The 20,600-nt window shown below is 39.4% G+C and overlaps 1 protein-coding gene across 1 annotated transcript in view; it reads left to right on the top strand.

Moving 5' to 3' along the window:
- The window catches only part of LOC122557650 (coiled-coil domain-containing protein 34-like), an 18,939-nt gene extending 454 nt beyond the window's left edge, over positions 1-18,485 (top strand). The window contains exons 2-8 of the mRNA XM_043705453.1: positions 110-443; positions 2,281-2,532; positions 4,270-4,411; positions 5,599-5,706; positions 11,775-11,933; positions 12,363-12,504; positions 18,092-18,485. Of these exons, the coding sequence (XP_043561388.1) occupies positions 127-443; positions 2,281-2,532; positions 4,270-4,411; positions 5,599-5,706; positions 11,775-11,933; positions 12,363-12,504; positions 18,092-18,309 (1,338 nt within the window). The 5' untranslated portion in view covers positions 110-126 and the 3' untranslated portion in view covers positions 18,310-18,485. The remainder of the gene's footprint in view (positions 1-109; positions 444-2,280; positions 2,533-4,269; positions 4,412-5,598; positions 5,707-11,774; positions 11,934-12,362; positions 12,505-18,091) is intronic.
- Positions 18,486-20,600: the final 2,115 nt, after the last annotated feature.

Here is a 20,600-nt window from a genome sequence, read left to right as displayed (position 1 = left end):
CCCCCCCTTCCCCTTCATTCACTTTCATGCAGTCTTTTATATTGTTTTTCATATCTGTAATAAAAGTTTTTTTGAAACCTTAAATTTGATTGTCTTTATTTTTGACCAGACGGGTTTCTGTGAAGAATGTCTTCAACGCGAAGTGAAAAAGAAGATTTGAAAACAAAAGATTCTCATTCAGAGCCATATGTGCCAAATGGTCGGTTGGAGATTGATGTCCGATCCAAGGGTTGTGATTTATCCTCTTCAGGGGATTCCACTACTTCTCTCCTCTCTCCTATTTATCATGATAGTTATGAAAGTGAAGATGAGGAAAATGAGTCTCCAAACAAGCAGGCAGACAGACTTTCAAGCAGAGATTCAGAGTCTACGCCAAGCAGTTGGAAAGACAGTGCCTCAAAAAAACCAGTAGTTTCTACTCCACATGGGCAAAAGAAATCCAGGTATATTTTTGCCTTTTAGGCAAATATAGGTTGGAAAAAAGAGAACATCTGTGTTTTTCTCCTATCATGGTTAACAATATCCTCAACTGCCTCAGTAATATTGTCATGATGTGGATGTGATGGTGTTGGATTGAGGCGGACAAAATTAAAAATCACACAATACCAGGTTATAGTCCAAAAAGTTTATTTGGAAGTAATAACTTTGAGTGCTGTTCCTTCACTAGTTACCCAATGAAGGAGCAGCACTCTGAAAGTAGTACTTATAAATAAACCTGTTGTGTGATTTTTAACAGTATTCTGTTTGACCTACCCCCTTTACTGCATTGCCCATGTCTCCTGCTCCTTGCCATCCTCTAGCCAATTTTGAATTTACCAGGTCAAGTGTCATTTTTGCTACCTACAATATGACTCTAGCACCATGCACATGTTGAACACCCAGCTTTACTTCCCAGAGAGACATTCTCTCCAGATAGTCCTTGTCCAGCATTTTAGCACCCCAGCTTTAGATCCCGAGCAATTTGATGTGCGACTATAGGAAGCATCTCTTCCTGCACCAAGGTCCTGGGACCAAAGCAATTCTTCTTTGCAAGACTTCTGATCCACTGTAATCAGTTACCACTGTAGTCCCTTCAACATTAGGAAAACAAAGTGGGTGGCACAGTGGTTAGCACTGCTGCCTCACAGCGCCAGAGACCTGGGTTCAATTCCCACCTCAGGCGACTGTCTGTGTGGAGTTTGCACGTTCTCCCCGTGTCTGCGTGGGTTTCTTCCGGGTGCTCCGGTTTTCTCCCACAGTCCAAAAATGTGCAAGTTAGGTGAATTGGCCATGCTAAATTGCCCATAGTGTTAGGTGCAGGGGTAAATGTAGGGGAATGGGTATATGGGTGGGTGCGCTTCGGCGGGTCGGTGTGGACTTGTTGGGCAGAAGGGCCTGTTTCAACACTGTAAGTAATCTGTAAATCTGTAAAGTGCCAATTAGATAATTGCCAAAGCTGATGTTTCCTTTTACTGTGCTGATATTTCAGTTAACCCATTGAAAGTTGGTCTATAAGTAACCAAATTCAGTGCCAAAGATGGTTACTTCTAGCTTTAATATGATTCTGCAGATCAGATTTGGATCTGATCAAATGAATCAACGATATCTGCACTTCTCACTTGTTCTCTATGTACAGTACAGTCCTTTCAGCACAGCAGTGTTTAATTTTTACTGAAAAGCTATATATGTGTAGTTTTAAAAAAAATTGAAAGATTTCTGATTTGTTAATTATACTTATTGAGTTAATTCTTTTTACAAAACAACATGTAGACTTTACATTTATTCTTGTCCATTTCAGTGATTGGTTGCTGACATTTTTTTCAAACTCAGTTTAATAAAGTTTCCAACTGAAACTAAAATGGGATTCTTCTTCAGAAATTGGCCTAATTTCTTCATTAAATCTATAATTTCCATACTAACCAATTGCAAGTATGGTTACAGTTCATTCGATTACATGTAGATAATGTACAAGCTTGGAATTTGGTTTGCAGGCTTATTCTGTTTAATTACAGCCTGAATTTCCAAGTATAGCAAGTGTATTTATAACTGTTTTAAAATGTGGTGAATAAAATTGGATTGAATTGCTGTCGTATCAAAGGTTGTTTTGAACAGTGTTTGCCATTGGGATTGTGACATTCATAAGAGATATTGCTAGATCATTTCATGACATGGAAGAACTGTGTTGTCATAGACCTTTATGAAACATCAAGAATGTTTGCAAAATAATATATTACTTTGTGAAATATGCTTCTTCTGAATAAAGTCTATAAAATTCTAATCTGCAGTTCTGTTTCTACATAGAGACAACAATTGGTTGAAAAGAGAAAGTCTGCACAGGAGTTGTAATTTGGAGTTTTTGAGAGATTCCACCACTTCTCTGCTCTCTCCTATTTACCATGATAGTTATGAAAGTGAGGAGGGGGATATTGAGGCCCCCATGACACCTGCAAGTAGAACATCAAATAGAGGATTGATATCTACTGCAAGCAAACAGAAAAGCATTCCATCAAAAAGACCAACGGTGTCTACTGCAGTCAGACCAAAAACATCCAGGTACAGCATTCAACAGTTGTGAGATCTGCAAAAGGTTATTAATTCATCATTACTCAAATTTTCTAAATTATACTTTTAGTTCAGCTTAGCCAAAAAAAGGTAAACCAGAATTTTCTGTAACTAAAGATAGTATCCAAATGTGAGATTTCACAGATGGTGAATGCCGTTATCAAACTACTTTTTTGGCCACTGAACTTTAAATCTTTCATTTATGACATTTGTCTTAATTACTTCAATACATCCACATAGTTGAATAGATATCGTTGTTTAATTGGCAACTAGGTGTGGTCTTAGTGGGTGATTCATCTTTTAAACCCGTAAGGCTGCAACGCCTTTTAAGAGAAAGTATACAATTAGTTTGTTGCCTTCAATTCAGTACTTCAGCTTTAGAGTAGAATGTTTAAATATAAGACATCTATATGTTGCAGCCCCAAAAAGTATATGAACCAGGATATGAAATCTGCAGATCACAATGGATTGTCTATCCATTCTAGGGTTTTAAAATTCTACTGATTCAGGATCTATTTTGCAAATTTCAATGATCTATAATCTGAGACTGAAAAAAAACCCAATCCTGTAGTAATTGAAACAATTGTTTTTTCTTGCTAAAACTAATTGTTTCTTCAAATACTATACCTCAAATAATGGATGACACATATTTTAACTGCACAGCACTGAACTAGTTTGTTTTGGACACTTTGTACTTTTATATGGTCAGAATCGGTACCAGAAATGAACCTAACATAGTTTTCTTGTTCTTGCTACACAAAGATACCATAAGCTAATAATTGTGTTACTGTTCTGGTAAGAGGTCTAGGCGACCGATGGGAGGCATGAGTTCAAATCCCACCACGACAAGTGGGGAATTTAACTGGGGAATTTAGAGTACTCAAATTCTGAGCATTCCCTTCTCTATCACATCTATTAGGTTTGACTTAGCTATTTATTTTGATTCCCGTTCTTGAAAGTTTGATAACAGTTTCCTTGATTATTAATATCATTGAGCTTAAATTTTCTTGAATCCTTTCACAGTTCCAACCAAACACTTCTGGCATGAAATTTCAACTTAAAACTCTTACACCGAAATAACGTATTTCACAACTGTTCCAAATGAACTCCTCTCTTCAGGAGAAAGTGTTCTTCACCCAAAGCCACCAGGACATCTGCACTTTATGGGTTTTTTCCTAAGCGAAGAAACAAGTTCCTGATTCTTCTAAACTGAAAGCAAGCCAATGCTTTTCAATGTTTATTCTGTCTGATTATAAATCTTATTAAGCTAAGAGCTCTCTCTGTCTTTCTCTCTCTCTCGCTCTCTCTCTCATATCCTGGTTTTAAAACTCATGGCTCCAGAATGAGTAACAAATTAATTATTAAACATTCTGCATAATCCTGAATTATAAAACCCAGAACAAAACCCACATACCTCTAGTTCACAATCCAGTCTCTAAAATAAGTGTCAGCTTGGTACCTTTATACCTACTGGCCTTTGATAACAATAATATGAATGATCTGTTGTTTCTTATCCAACTTGTGCAATGCTCCCAGATTGCTTGATAGTGTAGTTTGAAAATCACTAATTGCTCTGTACCTCTGTGTAAGTTATCAAGGATCTGTAAAAGTATGTATGACTCTTACATTTTTCCTGCATGTATATTTTCAAGTGCTCCATGCACTTAATACACCGACTGCTGCAGACATTATATAAACTCTGTAATAAAGAATTACTTTGTTCCAAAGGTTTAAAGCTTCATTAAGTAAGGACAAACTCAGTGAAGAGGAAGAGCAACACTATAAGGGAGGTGATCTTACTGCCTGGGAGAAGTGGCTTATCAAGAAAGCAAAGGAAGAACGCATAAAAATACAGAACAAATTTCAACAGGCAAGTCTTTCAGTTCATGTGCCTATGCCACTAAATTTGAAAGATTAAATGACACAGTGCGTCTGAGTGGGTTTATAGTGAATTATACTGTTGCCTTATTGTTCTTTGTTTTTAGATTACTGAACTGAAACCAAAAGAATAGCTAAGGATGATTGAATAAAGACAAACATCTATAAATAATATTATTGGTTATATAATGGATTAGTTATGATGAAATTCAAACAAAATGCTTGTTTCACCCAATTTACTGGCTACTTTTTAATTACAGGCTGTTTGTGTCAAATAAAAATAATTTCAAGGACAATCTTCAGCAAGTGAAATCTGTTGAGCTGAATTCTCGAGATCCACAAATTTAATTGAACTAGCTTCAATGTAAACCAGTTTACTTGCTGTGACAAATCACCTCCCATACTGGCATAATTAAATTAATTTTGATTTTTCTGTTGCCAGAAAATATTTTTTGATAGTTGTAAATTGTGCAGTCCAATCAAGTTAGATTGGACTGTATTTTTCAATTTGGAGTTTTCCTGATACCAGTGTTCGGATTTTGACCATTTTTTAATGTAATGTAGGTCTCAACCGAAATTAAACCAAGTTGTTGTTACTGTTGATTAGATTTTTTTCTGACAAAGTCTTGCAATTTTTATTAGGATAGTGAAGCTCTGTTGCTGCCTGTTTTCTTTATTTATTTGGCAACCAATCTTTAATGCTTCAAGGTACAACTCCTGAACTGATGAGGAAAATTCTAGTGGCAATAGGAATTTAAGCTATTAAATTCTGTTGTAGCCAATACAGATGCCTGCCTTTCATCAGTTGAAACTCAGTTGTAGCTGCTATTAGCCAACAAGCCACAACATTGATGCATCAAGCACTGCACATACTTTATTGTAGATTAAACTAAGGAGCTATAAGACTGAGCATTAGGTAGGAGCTGAGCATGCTGGGAAGTGTTGCAGTTGGGAATGGAAGGGGAAGTAGAGAGAAGCAATTAGATGATCAAATGCATTTGGATCTTCTAGATAGCATCAATTAAGATGGATAGTATAGGATTCCTCACCTTTAACTATTCCGTGATCAATGTTTTGACCTTTGCATTATAAAATACAACAAAAGTTTCTCACAAGCACCCAAAGATGAAATCATTTTTGTACGGTTTTTAAATGTAAAAACGCTTTATTTAATTATAGGAGATGGCATTAAAACAAGCAAAATTAAAAGAAGAAGAAGAACGTGAAAGGAAGAGGATTCTTGCAGAAGCTGAACATAAACGTTGGGTGCAAAGAAAAAATGAAAAGGTAAAAGCACATAAATTTGACCAAATAAAGTAAAAGTACTGCATTTGGAATGTAATTTTGATCTCCTCATCTTAATCTTTGGAATTTTATTCCAACATGTAATGGTGCCAAGGAGACTTATCAGAAGTATACCAGCAATGACATGACTTTGGCTATATGTAGAGATGAGAGAAGTTGAAATGGTTCTATCTGGAACAGCCTAGATTAAAAGAAGACTTCGTGAAAGATGCTTATCACTGGAATACAGTAGGCCATTCAGCCCCTCAGGTCCAATGAGATCGAAATCTGAGGGTCTTTAATAGATTAATTATGATGTAACTATTTCAACTAGATTAGATTCCCTATAGTATGGAAACATGCCATTTGGCCCAACAAGTCTGCACCAACCCCCTGAAGGGTAACCCACCCAGACTTGTGTGTGGATCAATAACTAAAGTGCTCAAATTGTAATAGTTGGTGCAAAATAGGTTGAATGGATAAAATTTATGAACTTTTTAAATCTGGAATATGCATTACCTGAAAGGTCTGTTATGATCAGGTGAGTTGTAGTTGAACAGCTTCCTTTTTCTGCTCACCGGTTGGCTGTGTCAGGTTTATATGGAAAAGGTATACTTGCCAATTTGATCAATATTTCACGTACTATGATCATGAAATCCACAAGCGGCCAGGTTTTCTTGAGTTTTAACAGGAGATTAGCTTTATTCTATTTCATCGAGTCGAAGTCAAATAATAACATGCGATCTGCACACTCTAAATTCACATGCACACAGATTAGAATGAAGAACATGTTCAGCAAAATTGACTACATTCCTGTGTGCTATACCTCCATGCAGTATATTAATTTTGGAATGCTCCATAGATTTCTCAATTTCTGCATCTATATGGAAATATACAATTAACAGAGGCCAAGCACACTCCTATTTTGATGGATGTTCATTGTACAGCAGCAGCTGGAGTATGGGTTGCACCCCTTCCTGGACTTTTAAGATAAAACTCAGTTTTGTTCAAATGAAAGCAAAGTGTTTTGTTTCTGCTGGAGGGGAATGTCACTAATAAAAGCATATGAGACAGGAGGGAGCTCCCTTAAAGCCCATTCTAAACCTGTTTCAGGTAAGGAGCCTGCAGGTTTTTAACATTTTGTAGACTCAGTTGCTTGCCTTGCACTGAATAAATTAAAAATTATCAGTGGAAAGAAAGCAAAACGGCTTCCTTCTCATGTTGATAAGCAGATCACCAGAACTCCATAGGAACTGTATTTTTTTTTAAATAGCCCTAGGACTTGGTAATTTTGCATCAGCTATGGCTGTTTTTTTTTGTTGCTTTAATCTTTCTTTGTGATAGGCTGTAGGTTCATAATGTCAGAGCTGACCCCACAGCACTTTCCATATTTGTATATGTCAATCCAGCTATTTTCTTGAACTATTGCACCTGTGTGTGTGTGTGTGTGTGTGTGTGTGTGTGTTTCTTTGGTGTTACTTTTGAGTGTTTTTAAGCAGATCTTTGCTGTTTCATTAACTCCCATTCTCAACTCTGCTGTTTCTTTTAGCCTCTGTCACTGGCCTTTTTTTCTTGCACTCCCTTGTTTTTTTAAAAATTGTCACTTCTTTTAGTACTAATCCAGGTTTTGTTTTAAAACTCTTTGCTTTTTAAGTCAACAACTTATGTTATGTAGCGACTTTGATGTAGAATGTGCCAAGTTACTTCACAAGAAAATTATCAAAAAAAAATTTGACATTGAGCCGCTTAATGAGTTATGAGGGGAGATATCTAGATTCTATATCAGAGGTAGGATTAGAGAGGCAACTTAACTGAGAGGAGAGAGGAGGAGGGATAATGAGCTCCATGACAGGAATCCTAGTGCTTAGAGTCTCAACAGCTGAAGGCATGGCTGCAAATACTCCAAGACTCATGTCTTTAGTTGTGATAAATGACATGAGTTTGTTTTTTAACCTTTCCTCTGTTAACTCACTATTCTCTTCATAGTAACAGCACTAACTCCTCTTTCCTTGCTTCAACCTCTAGTTGTCTTTTTGGATACTATAATCTCTGTAACTACTGAACTTGCTTTGTAAAACTTTCCAGCATTTCGTATCATCTGACTTTCTATTTATAATAGCTTTGGTAGTCAACAAGTTTGTAAGTAACATTAAATTAAGTGATTGTAAAGACCTTTTCTTAACTTTTCGATATTTTTATTGTGTATTGAAGTGGGAAAAGAACTCTTTTGAAAACCAAGGATTGTTGAAGGATTATTGCACTTTTTAAGTAGTCAGCAAGTTACCTGACACTCGTCGTAAGTGGTGTTACACTGCTTTTTGTGTGGCATGTCCCACCTTCACATTGAGAATACCCGCTATTGTGTTGTGTGGAACTATCTCGTGCTAAATGGAACAGACTTTGAGCAGATCTAACAGTTTAAGACTGGGCATCTATGAGGCACTGTAAGCCATCAACAGCAACAGAATTGTACTCCAGCACAATCTGCAAGGTAATGGCCCAACATCCCCAACTCATTACCATCAAGCCTACTTCAATGGAGAGTGTAAGAGCGCATGCCAGGAGCAGCACTAGGCATACCTAAAGATGAGGTGTCATCCTGTTGAAGCTCCCAAACAGGACTACTTGTTTATACAAGCATTTGCAGCAAAATGAAACCAGAAGTGCCAAATGGATGATCCATTGTGGCTACCTCCAGTGGTCACTAGCATCACAGATACTAGTCTTCAGCTAATTCGATTCACTTCAGGTGGTATCAAGAAATAATTGCAGGCATTGGATAAGGGCCCTGACAACATTCCAGCAATAGTCTCCTCTAGCAAGCTGTTCCAGTACAGTTACAACAGTGGCATCTATCCAACAATGTGGAAAGTTGCCCAGGTATGTCGTGTACATAAAAAGCAGGACAAATTCAACTCAGCTGATTACCGCTCCATCAGTCTACTCTTGATCATCAGTAAAGGGATGGAACACATCGTCAGCAGTGCTATCAATCCACACCTGCTCACTGGCACCCAGTTTGGGTTCCCCCAGCGTCACTCAGCTTCTGACCTCATTACAACCTCAGTTCAAACATGGGGAAAAAAAAGCTGAGTTCCAGAGGTGAGGTGAGAGTGACATCACAGTCACATTCAACCAAGTGTGCCATCAAAGAGCCCTAGCAAAACTGAAATCAGTGGATATTGGGGGCAAGCTCTTTGCTGGTTGGAGTCATACCTGACACATCCACCACATCCAGTCTGACCCCACCACCAGAGACACATTTTCCTCCCCACCCCTATCAGCATTCCGCAGAGACCATTCCCGCCATGAATTTCTCGATGGGTCCATGCCCCCCACCAACCTACCCTCCACTCCCAGCACCATCCCTTGCTACCACAAGAGGCGTGAGACCTGTGCCCACACCTCCCCCTCACCTCCAACCAAGGCCCCAAAGGATCCTTCCACACCCGACAGAGATTTACCTGCACATCCAAACACCTCATCTACTCCTCCATTGCTCTGGATGTGGTCTCCTCTACATTGGCGAGACAGGACGCCAATTTGCAGAACGTTTCAGAGAACATCCCTGGGATACACGCACCAAACAACCCCACCGCCCTGTGGCCGATCACTTCTTCCCCCACTCCACCAAGGAAATGCAAATCCTGGGCCACCACCACCACCAAATCCTAGCCACCTGACACTTTGTGGTAGAATGCTTCACCTTCTGTCTTGGGACCCTAATACCAAATGGTATCCATGTTGATTTCACCAGGTTCCTCATCTCCTCTCCCCCCACCTCATCCCAGATCCAATCCTCCAACGTGGCACAGCTCTCTTGAATTGTCCCACCTGTCCATCTTCCTTCCTACCTATCCGCTCCACTCTGACCTATGATCATCACTCCCCATCTGCAACTGCCTTTCCTGCTACTTTCCCCCACTCCCCACCCAACCCTCCTATTTAAAACTCAGCCTCCACCCCCTCCAATTCCTGATGAAGGGCTTATGCCCAAAACATCGATTCTCCTGCTCCACTCATGCTGCCTGATCTGCTGTGCTTTTCCAATGCCACATTTTTCAACCACTGCTCTGGTCAGCCTTAGTTATGTGCTTAAATCCTGAGGGTTAAGTTTTAACCTGCATCTTTCTAACTTGTACAGGACTGCTACCAATGAACTGGCTTCTGAGAGTGGACAATTTTGCATTTCAGAAAATGGGCTATTACTCATAAATTGCAATTGAAGCTAGTTAAAATACATAAAATTTTAGGTGGACAGTTCTAGAAAGGTAATTTCAGATTGCAGGCTCCTCATAGGTGAGAACTCTGCTACTGAAAATTAGGAAAAGGGCAAAATAGGCAACAGTCAAGTGAGGAGCCATTGCAAACTGGATCTTGAGATTGTAGTGTAAATGATGCCATGACTACGGAACCTTGACTGAGGGTGAAGATTCTGGAATCATTTGAGTTTGAGATTAATTTAGAATACCTGGTCGGCATGGACGGGTTGGACCAAAGGGTCTCTTTCCATACTGTACATCTCTATGATTCTATGACTATGACTCTAACCACTGGATCTAATTAAGAAGACCAGGGTAATTGAGTATATGGTACATAATTCAGAATTAGATATGGGTGGAGAGTTTTGAAAAAATAAGAATGTTTTCATTTAGAACTTCCCAAAAATAGCATAGTGGGCCAAAAAACTCCGATGTTGCCTATGAATTTATCAGAATGTAGGTTGAAATTATTTTATAAAGTGAAGTAGTTTCAGTGTTCAGACCTGAAAGGAACTGCAGAAATCACTGATTTTAACATTAGACATTAGTTTGACGCTTTAGTTTGAATCTGACCTAGAATTAATTTAGTATAAATTATGTATCCTGTGATCCTGGCCAATAGCTACCTGATGAAGGAGCAGCGCTCCAAAAACATGTACTTCCAAATAAACCTATTGGACTATAATCGTTGGAAGATTTTTAACATAGAATTAATGGGTTATCGTGTTTCTCTTATGGTCTAGCTCTTCTATTTAAAATTAGTTTCAATAATCTGATCCACCAAATATTTAAGGCTACAAGTTCAAAGCAGTACTTGAGTTCCTGTTTGCTCATGCATGTGTATTTGATTTATTTACGATCTGTGTTGTGAGACTGATGGGAGGAGTGCTATGGAAATCAAGCCCTACTACTCAACAAGATGTACCAAAAGTGTAACAATCTCATTTAATCACCACTTTCCTCATCTCGCCTTCCACCCCACCTCATCCCAGATCCAACCCTCCAACTTATCACTGCCCTCTTTGTTTCTCTTTATCAGTGTTAACTAGAACAAAAGAGACATTCACCAGGTTTCTCACATAAAATAAAAGTCACATGTATATTGAAGGCAAAATATATTCTTACAATGAGTAATAAAAAAGTGTTTTCAACTAAGCTACTATGCAGATCTAAACTATATCTCCCTTCATCCCAAACACACAGATACATATTCATACCAGGTCAAGATAATAAAGGGAGGGTGGGTGAGTGGGACTGGGTGGGATGCTGTTTGGTGGGTTATTGTGGACTCGACAGGCTGACTGGCCTGCTTCCACATTGCATGCAAATATGTCCTCATACTTACAAGTGGGTATTTTATGTTGTCTTGTATTATGTTCTGACTTTCATCCAAATTGACTTAACATTGCACTCAAGAATGGAAACTATTTGCAACCGAGGGATGGCACGTTCTTGGTATTCTACTGTAGACGTGGATCTGCAGTACATTGCTTTGTACTCAGCTGTGACTGGAAGAAAAAATGTTACATAAGATCTTGATTTTTGACAGTTGGAGAGTTACATGATTGTCCTATCAGGTTTATTATTGATATATATGAGATGAAACACATCTCTGCTCTCATTGCGCATCTCCATGGATATGACAAATTAAGAATTATTTGTTTTACAGAGACATAAATAAGTTTGTTTTTTTAACATCATAATACTTGCATCTCTATATCCTATTGTAAAGACCTGCCTGTTGCAGGTGAAGAAAATTTGCATGAATTTTTACATATGCTTATTGTGTGGCCAATTTATTGGTTACAGGAGAAAATGGAAAAAGAAATAAAGCATCACAAAGAACAAGAGGAAAAAAAAGCCAAGGAACAAGAAAGACGGCTCGTAGCAGGAAAAGCAGGTGAAAAATTTCAAGAATGGCTGAAGAAAAAGAAGTTGCATGAAATGGAGACAAAAAGGATAGAAAAGGTAGGATTATCTTTCCTGTTATTTTTCAGTAGTGTTATTCTTGACTGTGTTATCAAGAATCTGCTTAAATAGTGTCACGTTGTAAAATTGTATTAGATTAAAATTCATTTTATCCCATAATTTTATGTACGGGATTAAAATTTTAAATGCAACAGTTGCAGGATCCAAATAACAGGATATTGTAAATGCTTTCTGGACTATAATTAGACTTAAAATTACACATACAGTTTCTGCTTCCGATATATTACCATCAGCACTGTTCTGCCTCTCTGTCTTGAATTAAGTAACTGTTGGTCTCCATATGGTCTCCGTGTTATCAAGGCATTCAAATAGGAGAACAATTGCTTGACCTGATGGCTCTGATTTCGATCAGTAATCAATAGCTGTGTGATAACTGCAAATATTATTTATTTTGTCTTATATCTTAAGGATGAAGAAGAAAAAAGAATAGCTGAAACACAAGAAAGGAAGGAAAAGGCAGACAAGGTTTACCAAGAGTGGTTAGAAAAGGTCAAAAACAGGCCTCGGACTGTCCCAAGCAGCTTTGGTTATGCTAATGGTAAACTCACAGGTTTGTGTCATTTTCCTCTCCACGTGGTCCATATTTAAAGTCACTCTGTTTAGCATTGTTTCAGTTTAACATCCGTAGCTTGTGAGGACCAGAGACCTCATTTAGTGACACTAGATTCATTATAACATTTGCATAACCTTATCCAACTGGCACAAGTTTGACATGACATCTCCTTCTCCAAGCCTTCTGACTTGTGGTTTCTCCAGGTATCACACCACTGTCTGAGTTCTGGAACAGGAACTACACCCACTAGGCCCCAGACCACCCATTAGAGATGCCACCTGACCATACCACAGTTACTAACTGGTAGCTTTGCCTGAGAAATGCTACTGTCCTCAGGGATATGATGAAGTCAGTCTACAAGGTGCCAGCTACTTTTGAGCTCAGCAGCACGACCCTCCCATTGACCTGCAGAGCACTGACCATGACTGGGTTCACCACTCTGCTTCACAGAAACCTGGCTCAACCCATCCATTCTCTCAGCTGTGCACTTCAAGTGATGGTTTTCCTATCCATCGTATGGACCGTACAGCATCCTCGGGTAATATAAAGGGTGGAGGGGTTTGCTTTTTAATCATCAATTTGTGGTGCACGCAAATTGCAACCTGGGCAGCCATTGCTTCCTAAACCTTGAATTCCTCACCATCAAATACCGCCCCTTCTATCTACCACAGGAATTTACCACTGCTGTACTAACTGTACAAAAGCCACAAGCAAAGGTTGAGGAAGGTCGGGATGTGCTGTACTCCACTACTAACACCCTGGAGACGGAACACCCTGAGGCCCTGTTTATTGTAACTGGTGATTTCAATCAAGCCAATCTAAGGAAGGTGTTGCCCAAGTACCACCAGATCATTACCTGTCCCACCAGGGCCCCAAACATTTTAGACCATGGCTACACCTCTGTGAAAGATGCCTATTGCTCCATCCCCTGCCCTCATTTCAGGAACTCCGACCACAATGCCATGTTTCTTCTCCCAGCTTACAAGGCAAAAACTCATGCAGGAGGCCTCCTCGTGGATACAGGTCCAGTGCTGGTCGGAGGAGGCAGAGAATCAACTCCTGTGCTGTGTGGAATTGGCTGCTTGGGCCATTTCAAACAGTGCGCAGGTACCTTGGACAAGTACGCCACTATCGTCACAGACTTTATCAACAAGTGTGTGGAGGACTGCATACCGAGGAAGTCAATCCGGGTGTTCCCCAATAGGAAACCCTGGATGAATCAGGACATACAGAACCTGCTAAAAACCAGGCGTGAGGCCTTCAGATCAGGAGATCCACTCAAATATAAGGAATCCAAGTAAGACCTTCACAAAGCCATTAAGACAGCCAAGGACCAATACTGATCCAAACTAGAGACCCAGACAGACACCCGGCGACTATGACAAGGACCGAATGACATCACGGGTTCTAAAAAGAGACAGTGCAAGATAGCAGACAATGACACATCCCTCCCAGATCGTCTCAATGTCTTCTATGCTCGCTTTGAGCAGAATTTCGGTGGAGAGGTAACATCTATTCTAACAAGTCCTGTCGACCAATCCCAACAGTCACTGCATCAGAGGTCAGATCAGTTCTCCTTCGTGTGAATCCAAGGAAAGCAGTGGGACCAGACGGAGTATCAGGCTGTGCACTCAGAGCATGTGCAGATCAACTGGCAGAAGTCTTCTCGGACATCTTCAACCTCTCCCTGCAGGCCACTGTCCCTGCCTGTTTCAAGAAGGCCAACATCATCCCTGTGCCAAAGCAGGCTCATGCAGCATGTCCCAATGACTACCATCCAGTGGCCCTAACTTTGGTGGTCATGAAGTGCTTTGAAAGGCTGATCATGGCATTAATCAACTCCAGCCTCCCCACTTCTCTTGACCCACTCCAATTTGCCTATTGGATCAACAGATCCACATCAGATGCCATATCACTTGCCCCTTACTCCTCCCTAGAACATTTGACACCAAGAACAGCTGTGTAAGAATCCTATTCACGCACTACAGTTCAGCCTTCAACACTATTATCCCTTCGGGACTGATTACTAAACTTAGTCATCTCTGACTAAACCCCTCTCTCTGCAACTGGATCCTCAGTTTCCTGACCCACAGGCCTCAATCAATGAAGATTGGGGACAATATTTCATCTTCACTAACACTCAACACTGGAGTTCCCGAGAGATGGGTACTCAGCCCCCTACTGTACTCACTGTATACCCATGAGTGCATCGCCAAATACCAGACTAATGCCATTTACAAGTTCACTGATGACACCACCATAGTCAGTCGAATCTCAGATGGCGACGAAACCCTGGATGGCTACAGATGGGAGGTGGAAAAATGGTGCTCTGAGAACGACCTAGCTCTCAATGCTGGTAAAACCAAGGAACTCATTATTGGCTTTCGGTGGGATGTTACTTGTGCCCCCCCTACACATTAACATCACAGAAGTGGAACGAGTGGAGACTGTCAAGCTCCTGGGAGTGGTCATCCACAATAAGTTCTTGGACTCTTCATGTGGATGCATTGGTTACAAAGGCCCAACAACATATCTCCTTCCTCAGGCAGCTGAGGAAATTTGGAATGACAGTGAATACTCTTGCCAACTTTTATAGTTGCGCCGTTGGATATATCACCACCTGGTATGGCAATAGTACCATTCAAGATCGGAGAGGGTTACAGAGAGTGGTGAACTCGGCCTGGACAATTACAAAGGCCAACCTTCCATCTACCAGGCTCACTGTCAAGGAAAGGCCGCCAGCATTCTCAAAGATCCATCCCACCCTGGCAATGCTTTTCTACAACCTCTACCATCAGGGAAAAGGTACAAAAGCCTGAACACATGCACCAGCCAGTTTCAAAACAGTTTCTACCCTATTGTCAGAATACTGAATGGACTCACCAATTCTTAGCATTCGCTTTTACCTGTGGTTTGGTTTTTGCCACTATTTACCTATTATTTACTATCTATGCTACTTAACTATGTGATCTGCCTGTATTGCTTGCAAGACAAAGCTTTTCACTGTGCCTCAGTACACGTGACAATCAATTCAATTCGACTTAATTCAGTCTACCCTCTCCTCAACAGCTAGAATGCAGGGCCCCCACAATAGACTGCGGCTTACAGCTGGCTCAACAGTGCAGGAGGACTGCTGAACTTCATCAGACCAATCATGCCATTATTCTCTGCCCCAAAACCCCAAGGATGTCTCTACAATCTTTTAATTTATTTTCTACTGAGAAGGCCCAATAAACCTAACTGCAGTTTTAACATTGATTCCTATTCACTTAAAGTTGTGATTTTTAGGAATGCAAACCTGACTTGAAGTGTGACCATCTGTATCTAAATAAAGTAAATGTAACCATGTAAGCGTGTCGTCCATTTGAAACTGTAGTTGCACAAATGAAATTCAAACTAAACTATGGTAGTTAAAAATATTACCGCTGAAGAAACATGTAAAATGCAAACTGCTCTATTCAGATTGTTATTCAGTAAGTTTTCTGTATTTTGAAAATGTTTACTCATTACAAATTAAATAGGACAGTTTAGAGTTTGGAAGGTGCTTGTATTATGTTGCAAGATTATGAAGACTTGCGAGATGTGAGTGAACTTAGTGGAGTTTGAATGTCTTAACCTTGAGATATGTTATTGCCTTGTAACACATTTTCATGTGTGTTATCTGCATAACAAGTGGAAATACAGTCAATTATTTTCTTTGTGTGGCTAGGCTTATGGTCGTCTGTGACTGGCAGAAACAGCCAGTTGGATCTTGTCTGTATTCTACTAGGAGAAAGTGAGGACTGCAGTTGCTGGAGGTCAGAGCTGAAAAATGTGTTGCTGGAAAAGCGCAGCAGGTCAGGCAGCATCCAAGGAGTAGGAGAATCGACGTTTCGGGCATAAGCCCTTCTTCAGGAATTCCTGAAGAAGGGCTTATGCCCGAAACGTCGATTCTCCTGCTCCTTGGATGCTGCCTGACCTGCTGCGCTTTTCCAGCAACACATTTTTCAGCTCTTGTCTGTATTCAACAGACACGTAATATTGAAAGTTGATTGATCTTTGACTGCAAAGGAATTCCATATCTTTTATAAAAATTATTATCCTTCATATGCCAATTTATTACTTACCCTCAAGTTTAACCCATTGTGTGATATTTTGCAAAATATTCTATAAGAATTAATTCTTAAGTTAATTGCGTGATCTGGAACATGCTGTTGGATATCGTTTCTTAAATATTTATTTCAAAAGGCAACCTGTGTTGAGAATTATGTGATCCGAATGCTAACCATTAATTTAATCCAGTGAGGAAAGGAATAATTTCTGGGGATTCAGCTATTAAGCTTCACTGCTACTCAACAACACAAAAAAAAACACCTTCCTCTTTTTGACTTTTATTGACTTCATGCTTCTCCAGCATATCACATTTCACACAGCTGCCTGTAGGACACCAGGATGTGTGCATACAGCTTTCAGAAAAACATTGCAGAGATTGCAGGGCCGTGTTCTTTCTGAGTGCCATCCTGCTGCTGATGCTGGATCAGCAGCTTTTGTTTCGCAGCTGGTTTTGATTGCCCATTGCTGGCTGCTGTTGTGCTGTGTGGAAGTAAGCCTGCCCTATAGCCGTGCTTTGATGTTGCCGAGTGCTGTCATTCCTTGTTTGGTTGATAACAACCAGAACAGTCTCCTGTTTATCGCACTCCAGTTTGACAAATGTGTTCCAGCTTCCATCAATGTTTGTGAAGATCCACACAAAGTTTAAGTTTCCCTTGTTGTTTGACTTCACATTTCTCTCTAGTGTGAGGACTGGAGGATATGCTAGCTTTTGCCATATATGGTGATAGATGTTTCTTTCAAATTTCAACTTGTGTAAAAGAAATGCTGCTGTTTATTTACAATGGACCCTTTTTATTCTAATTGACTTTGCCTTTCCCAAAGTAAAGCACTTTAGCCTCTACATCTCTCCTTGACAGTTTATTGAAATGGAAAACTTATGGCGAATTGTGAATCTAACACTGCATGGGAGAACCACAAGGCAGCAAACTACACTTTTTTATTTTCACTAATGAAAGGAAGCTTTTTTTTTGGTTTTCTATAAACTGTTGACTATTGATATAGTATTTTTGAAGAAAGTAATGAAAATTGTATTTCTATTATTTCCTGAACTTTATTTGCACTCCTGCTGCATCAGTTCTGGAAATATTAAATAACTTGCTGCTTTACATGTATTTCGCTTTTCTTTTGGGTTGTCTGGAATATCTTCAGGCAAAATTCCCTTGAGTATCAACAATTTTGATTTGCCTTTTGAAACAATGTAGATCCCCATCGGGGAGAAGGTACAGAAGCCTGAACACACGCACCAACCGGTTTTGTAACAGTTTCTACCCTACTGTTGTTAGACTATTGAATGGACTCACAAACACTTAACATTTGTCTGTACCTGTGTTTTGGTTTTTGCTGCGTTTACCTATTATTTACTTATCTATGCTACTTAACTATGTGATCTGCCTGTATTGCTCACAAGACAAAGCTTTTCAATGTGCCTCAGTACACGTGACAATAAATTCAATTCAACTGTTGTGACAATTTTGCAATTAATGTCTTATAGGTTACTATGATGGATGTTCATACCCAGCACCAAGTTACTGCAATCCCGTTCCATGGAAGCCCATCCCTGTGCCACACTCTGAAGACACCATGAAAAAAAGAACTTGCAAGACGAAAGAGAAGCCAAAATCCAACTGTGTATATAGAACACATTCAAATATGGCTTTCAGACCAAAGGACAATCTAATTGTTGGAACAGCTTGGAAGAAATCAAGATGACTATTTTTTAACTGGCTGCGTTAATAGTAAATCCAATTATTTAAATTTTCATTTGTGTACTTTTTTTAAGTTAATGTCAATGATATATTTTTTCATCCATATTTGGATTTGAATTAAAAATAGTTTCATATTCCCTCATGAGTCTCATCAATGCTGTTTTACTAAAATTTTCATTAAACAGTGCAATAGAATATGAAATATAGTCTTGAGTGTTTTCTTAAATAAGTCAGCCATTTTGCAAAATTATAGAAATTAACAAAATATAGTGCATTCTCATATTATCTTTCTGTTAATGAAAACTGTTTGCCATTTTACAGCAATGAAAAGTAGATTGGAGAATTAGTTCATAGAATGCACTACTGACAGTTGTCCAGAACAAGAAGTTGAGGAAATAATTTGGAAGCAGGCTATTTATATCTAGTATTGTGTAATGAGACAGAGCTAATTAGTAATCTAAGTGGAAAGGGTCTACTGGGGAAGACTCATCCTAATATGTAGAAATTTCGTAATGAGTGATGCATCCGAAGCCATGTCTGTACAACTAAATAATGTCAATAACATAGTCATAGAGATGTACAACATGGAAACAGACCCTTTGCTCCAACTTGTCCATACCGACCAGATATCCCAACCCAATCTAGTCCCACCTGCCAGCACCCGGCCCATATCCCTCCAAGCCCTTCCTATTCATATACCCATCCAATGCCTCTTAAATGTTGCAATTGTACTATGTGTGGGAGTGAATTAGATAAGGTAGATTGAGAAATTAGATTCAAAGATCTAATAGCAGAGAGGCAATGGTGAACATTTAAATAAATAAATCATAATTTTCAATGAACATACCTGCTTAAGAAATTAAAACCTTCATGGGAACATTGGTCTGACTGTGGCAGACTGAAGAAGTTAAGAATAGTGTAACATTAAAATGTTGCAAATTTGGGTAGTAAACTGAGAATTCCAGTTCTGATGATGAGTTATCAGACTCGAAACATTAGTTCTATTTCCTCCCACAGCTGCTGCCAGACTGACTGAGTCTCTCTGGCAATTTCAATATTTAAAAGCAAATTGTATGAGCTTTTGTAAGTATATTAAAAGGAAGGGATCAGCAAAAGTAAACATGGGTTCCTCCAGTAATACAGAAGTGTTACTAGAGGAAAATGAAATGATATTAGAGGCAAAGAGGTCTACACACAGAAAAAGGCCCTTTGGTCCATCAAGTCTGAACTGGTCAAAAACAAGCACCTAACTATTGTAATCCCATTTTCCAACAATTGACTCATAGCCTTGTCTACCATGGCATTGCAAATGCATCTTTAAATACTACTTAACATTAAGCAATGTAATATTTTGTATGAGTGTTCACAATAGAAAACCAGGAAAACATGCCAGAAGCAATAGGGAAATAAGAGGCAACTGAGAGTGAGGAGCTTAATAATAAAGAAAAAGTATTTAAATTAGTGTGATTAGGAACTGACAAATGCAGTAACAAGAACAGAAATTGCTGGAAACACTCCAGGTCTGGCAGCATCTGTGGAGAGAAATCAGAGTTAACATTAACTCTGGTGACGGAGTAGGCGCGTATTGTGCCCCGGCTTGTCCTCTTTGTCTGCATTTTTGTTTTCTTTTTCCTTCTTCACCTTTTTTCTTCTTCCCTTTTTTTTTCAAACTTATCTGACAAAGAGAGTCCTTTGGCAGAAGGTGGCTTCAGTGGGGTCTGGAGCGGCAGCAGCGTCTTCAGAGGCAGCAGGGCTACAGAGTCATTCAGCCGGCCTGGGAAACTTGGAATGGGACTCTCACTTCCGTGTGGAGTGGGCACCTAGCAGTAGCGTGGCATGGGCTGGGAAGCCCAGAGCGGTACTCTGGCAGTGGCATGCTTTATCAGCAAAGAACTCTCTAAGTTAATTTTTAAAATTTTATTCTAAGTTCATGTGAATGGTGCCAATGTACAGCAACTGTGCATATTTTTAACTGTATTTTATATGGAATACATGACAATAAAGCATATTCTATTTTATTCTCTGATTTCTCTCCACAAATGCTGCCAAATCTTTGGACCTGATGGTCTGCTTCTCAGGATCTTGAGATGGCTGCAGTGGTTTTCCAGAATTTTGATTGCTCCATTGATAGACATGAATCTGCTGTGACTGGGAACCAGCCAGATCAAAGAGTGTTTGTAGAAAAAATTTAAGTTGAGGGAATTCATGATGCAACATAATAATAATGTTAACTATTGGTGCATTCACAATATTTTTCATTTGTTAAATATTTTAAAGGAGATTCAAATGAATGAT

The sequence above is a fragment of the Chiloscyllium plagiosum genome, chromosome 16, assembly GCF_004010195.1.
Source record: "Chiloscyllium plagiosum isolate BGI_BamShark_2017 chromosome 16, ASM401019v2, whole genome shotgun sequence".
Classification (NCBI taxonomy): domain Eukaryota; kingdom Metazoa; phylum Chordata; class Chondrichthyes; order Orectolobiformes; family Hemiscylliidae; genus Chiloscyllium; species Chiloscyllium plagiosum.
The sequence above is the reverse complement of the archived record's forward strand: the minus strand, read 5'-3'. Positions and strand labels throughout refer to the sequence as shown.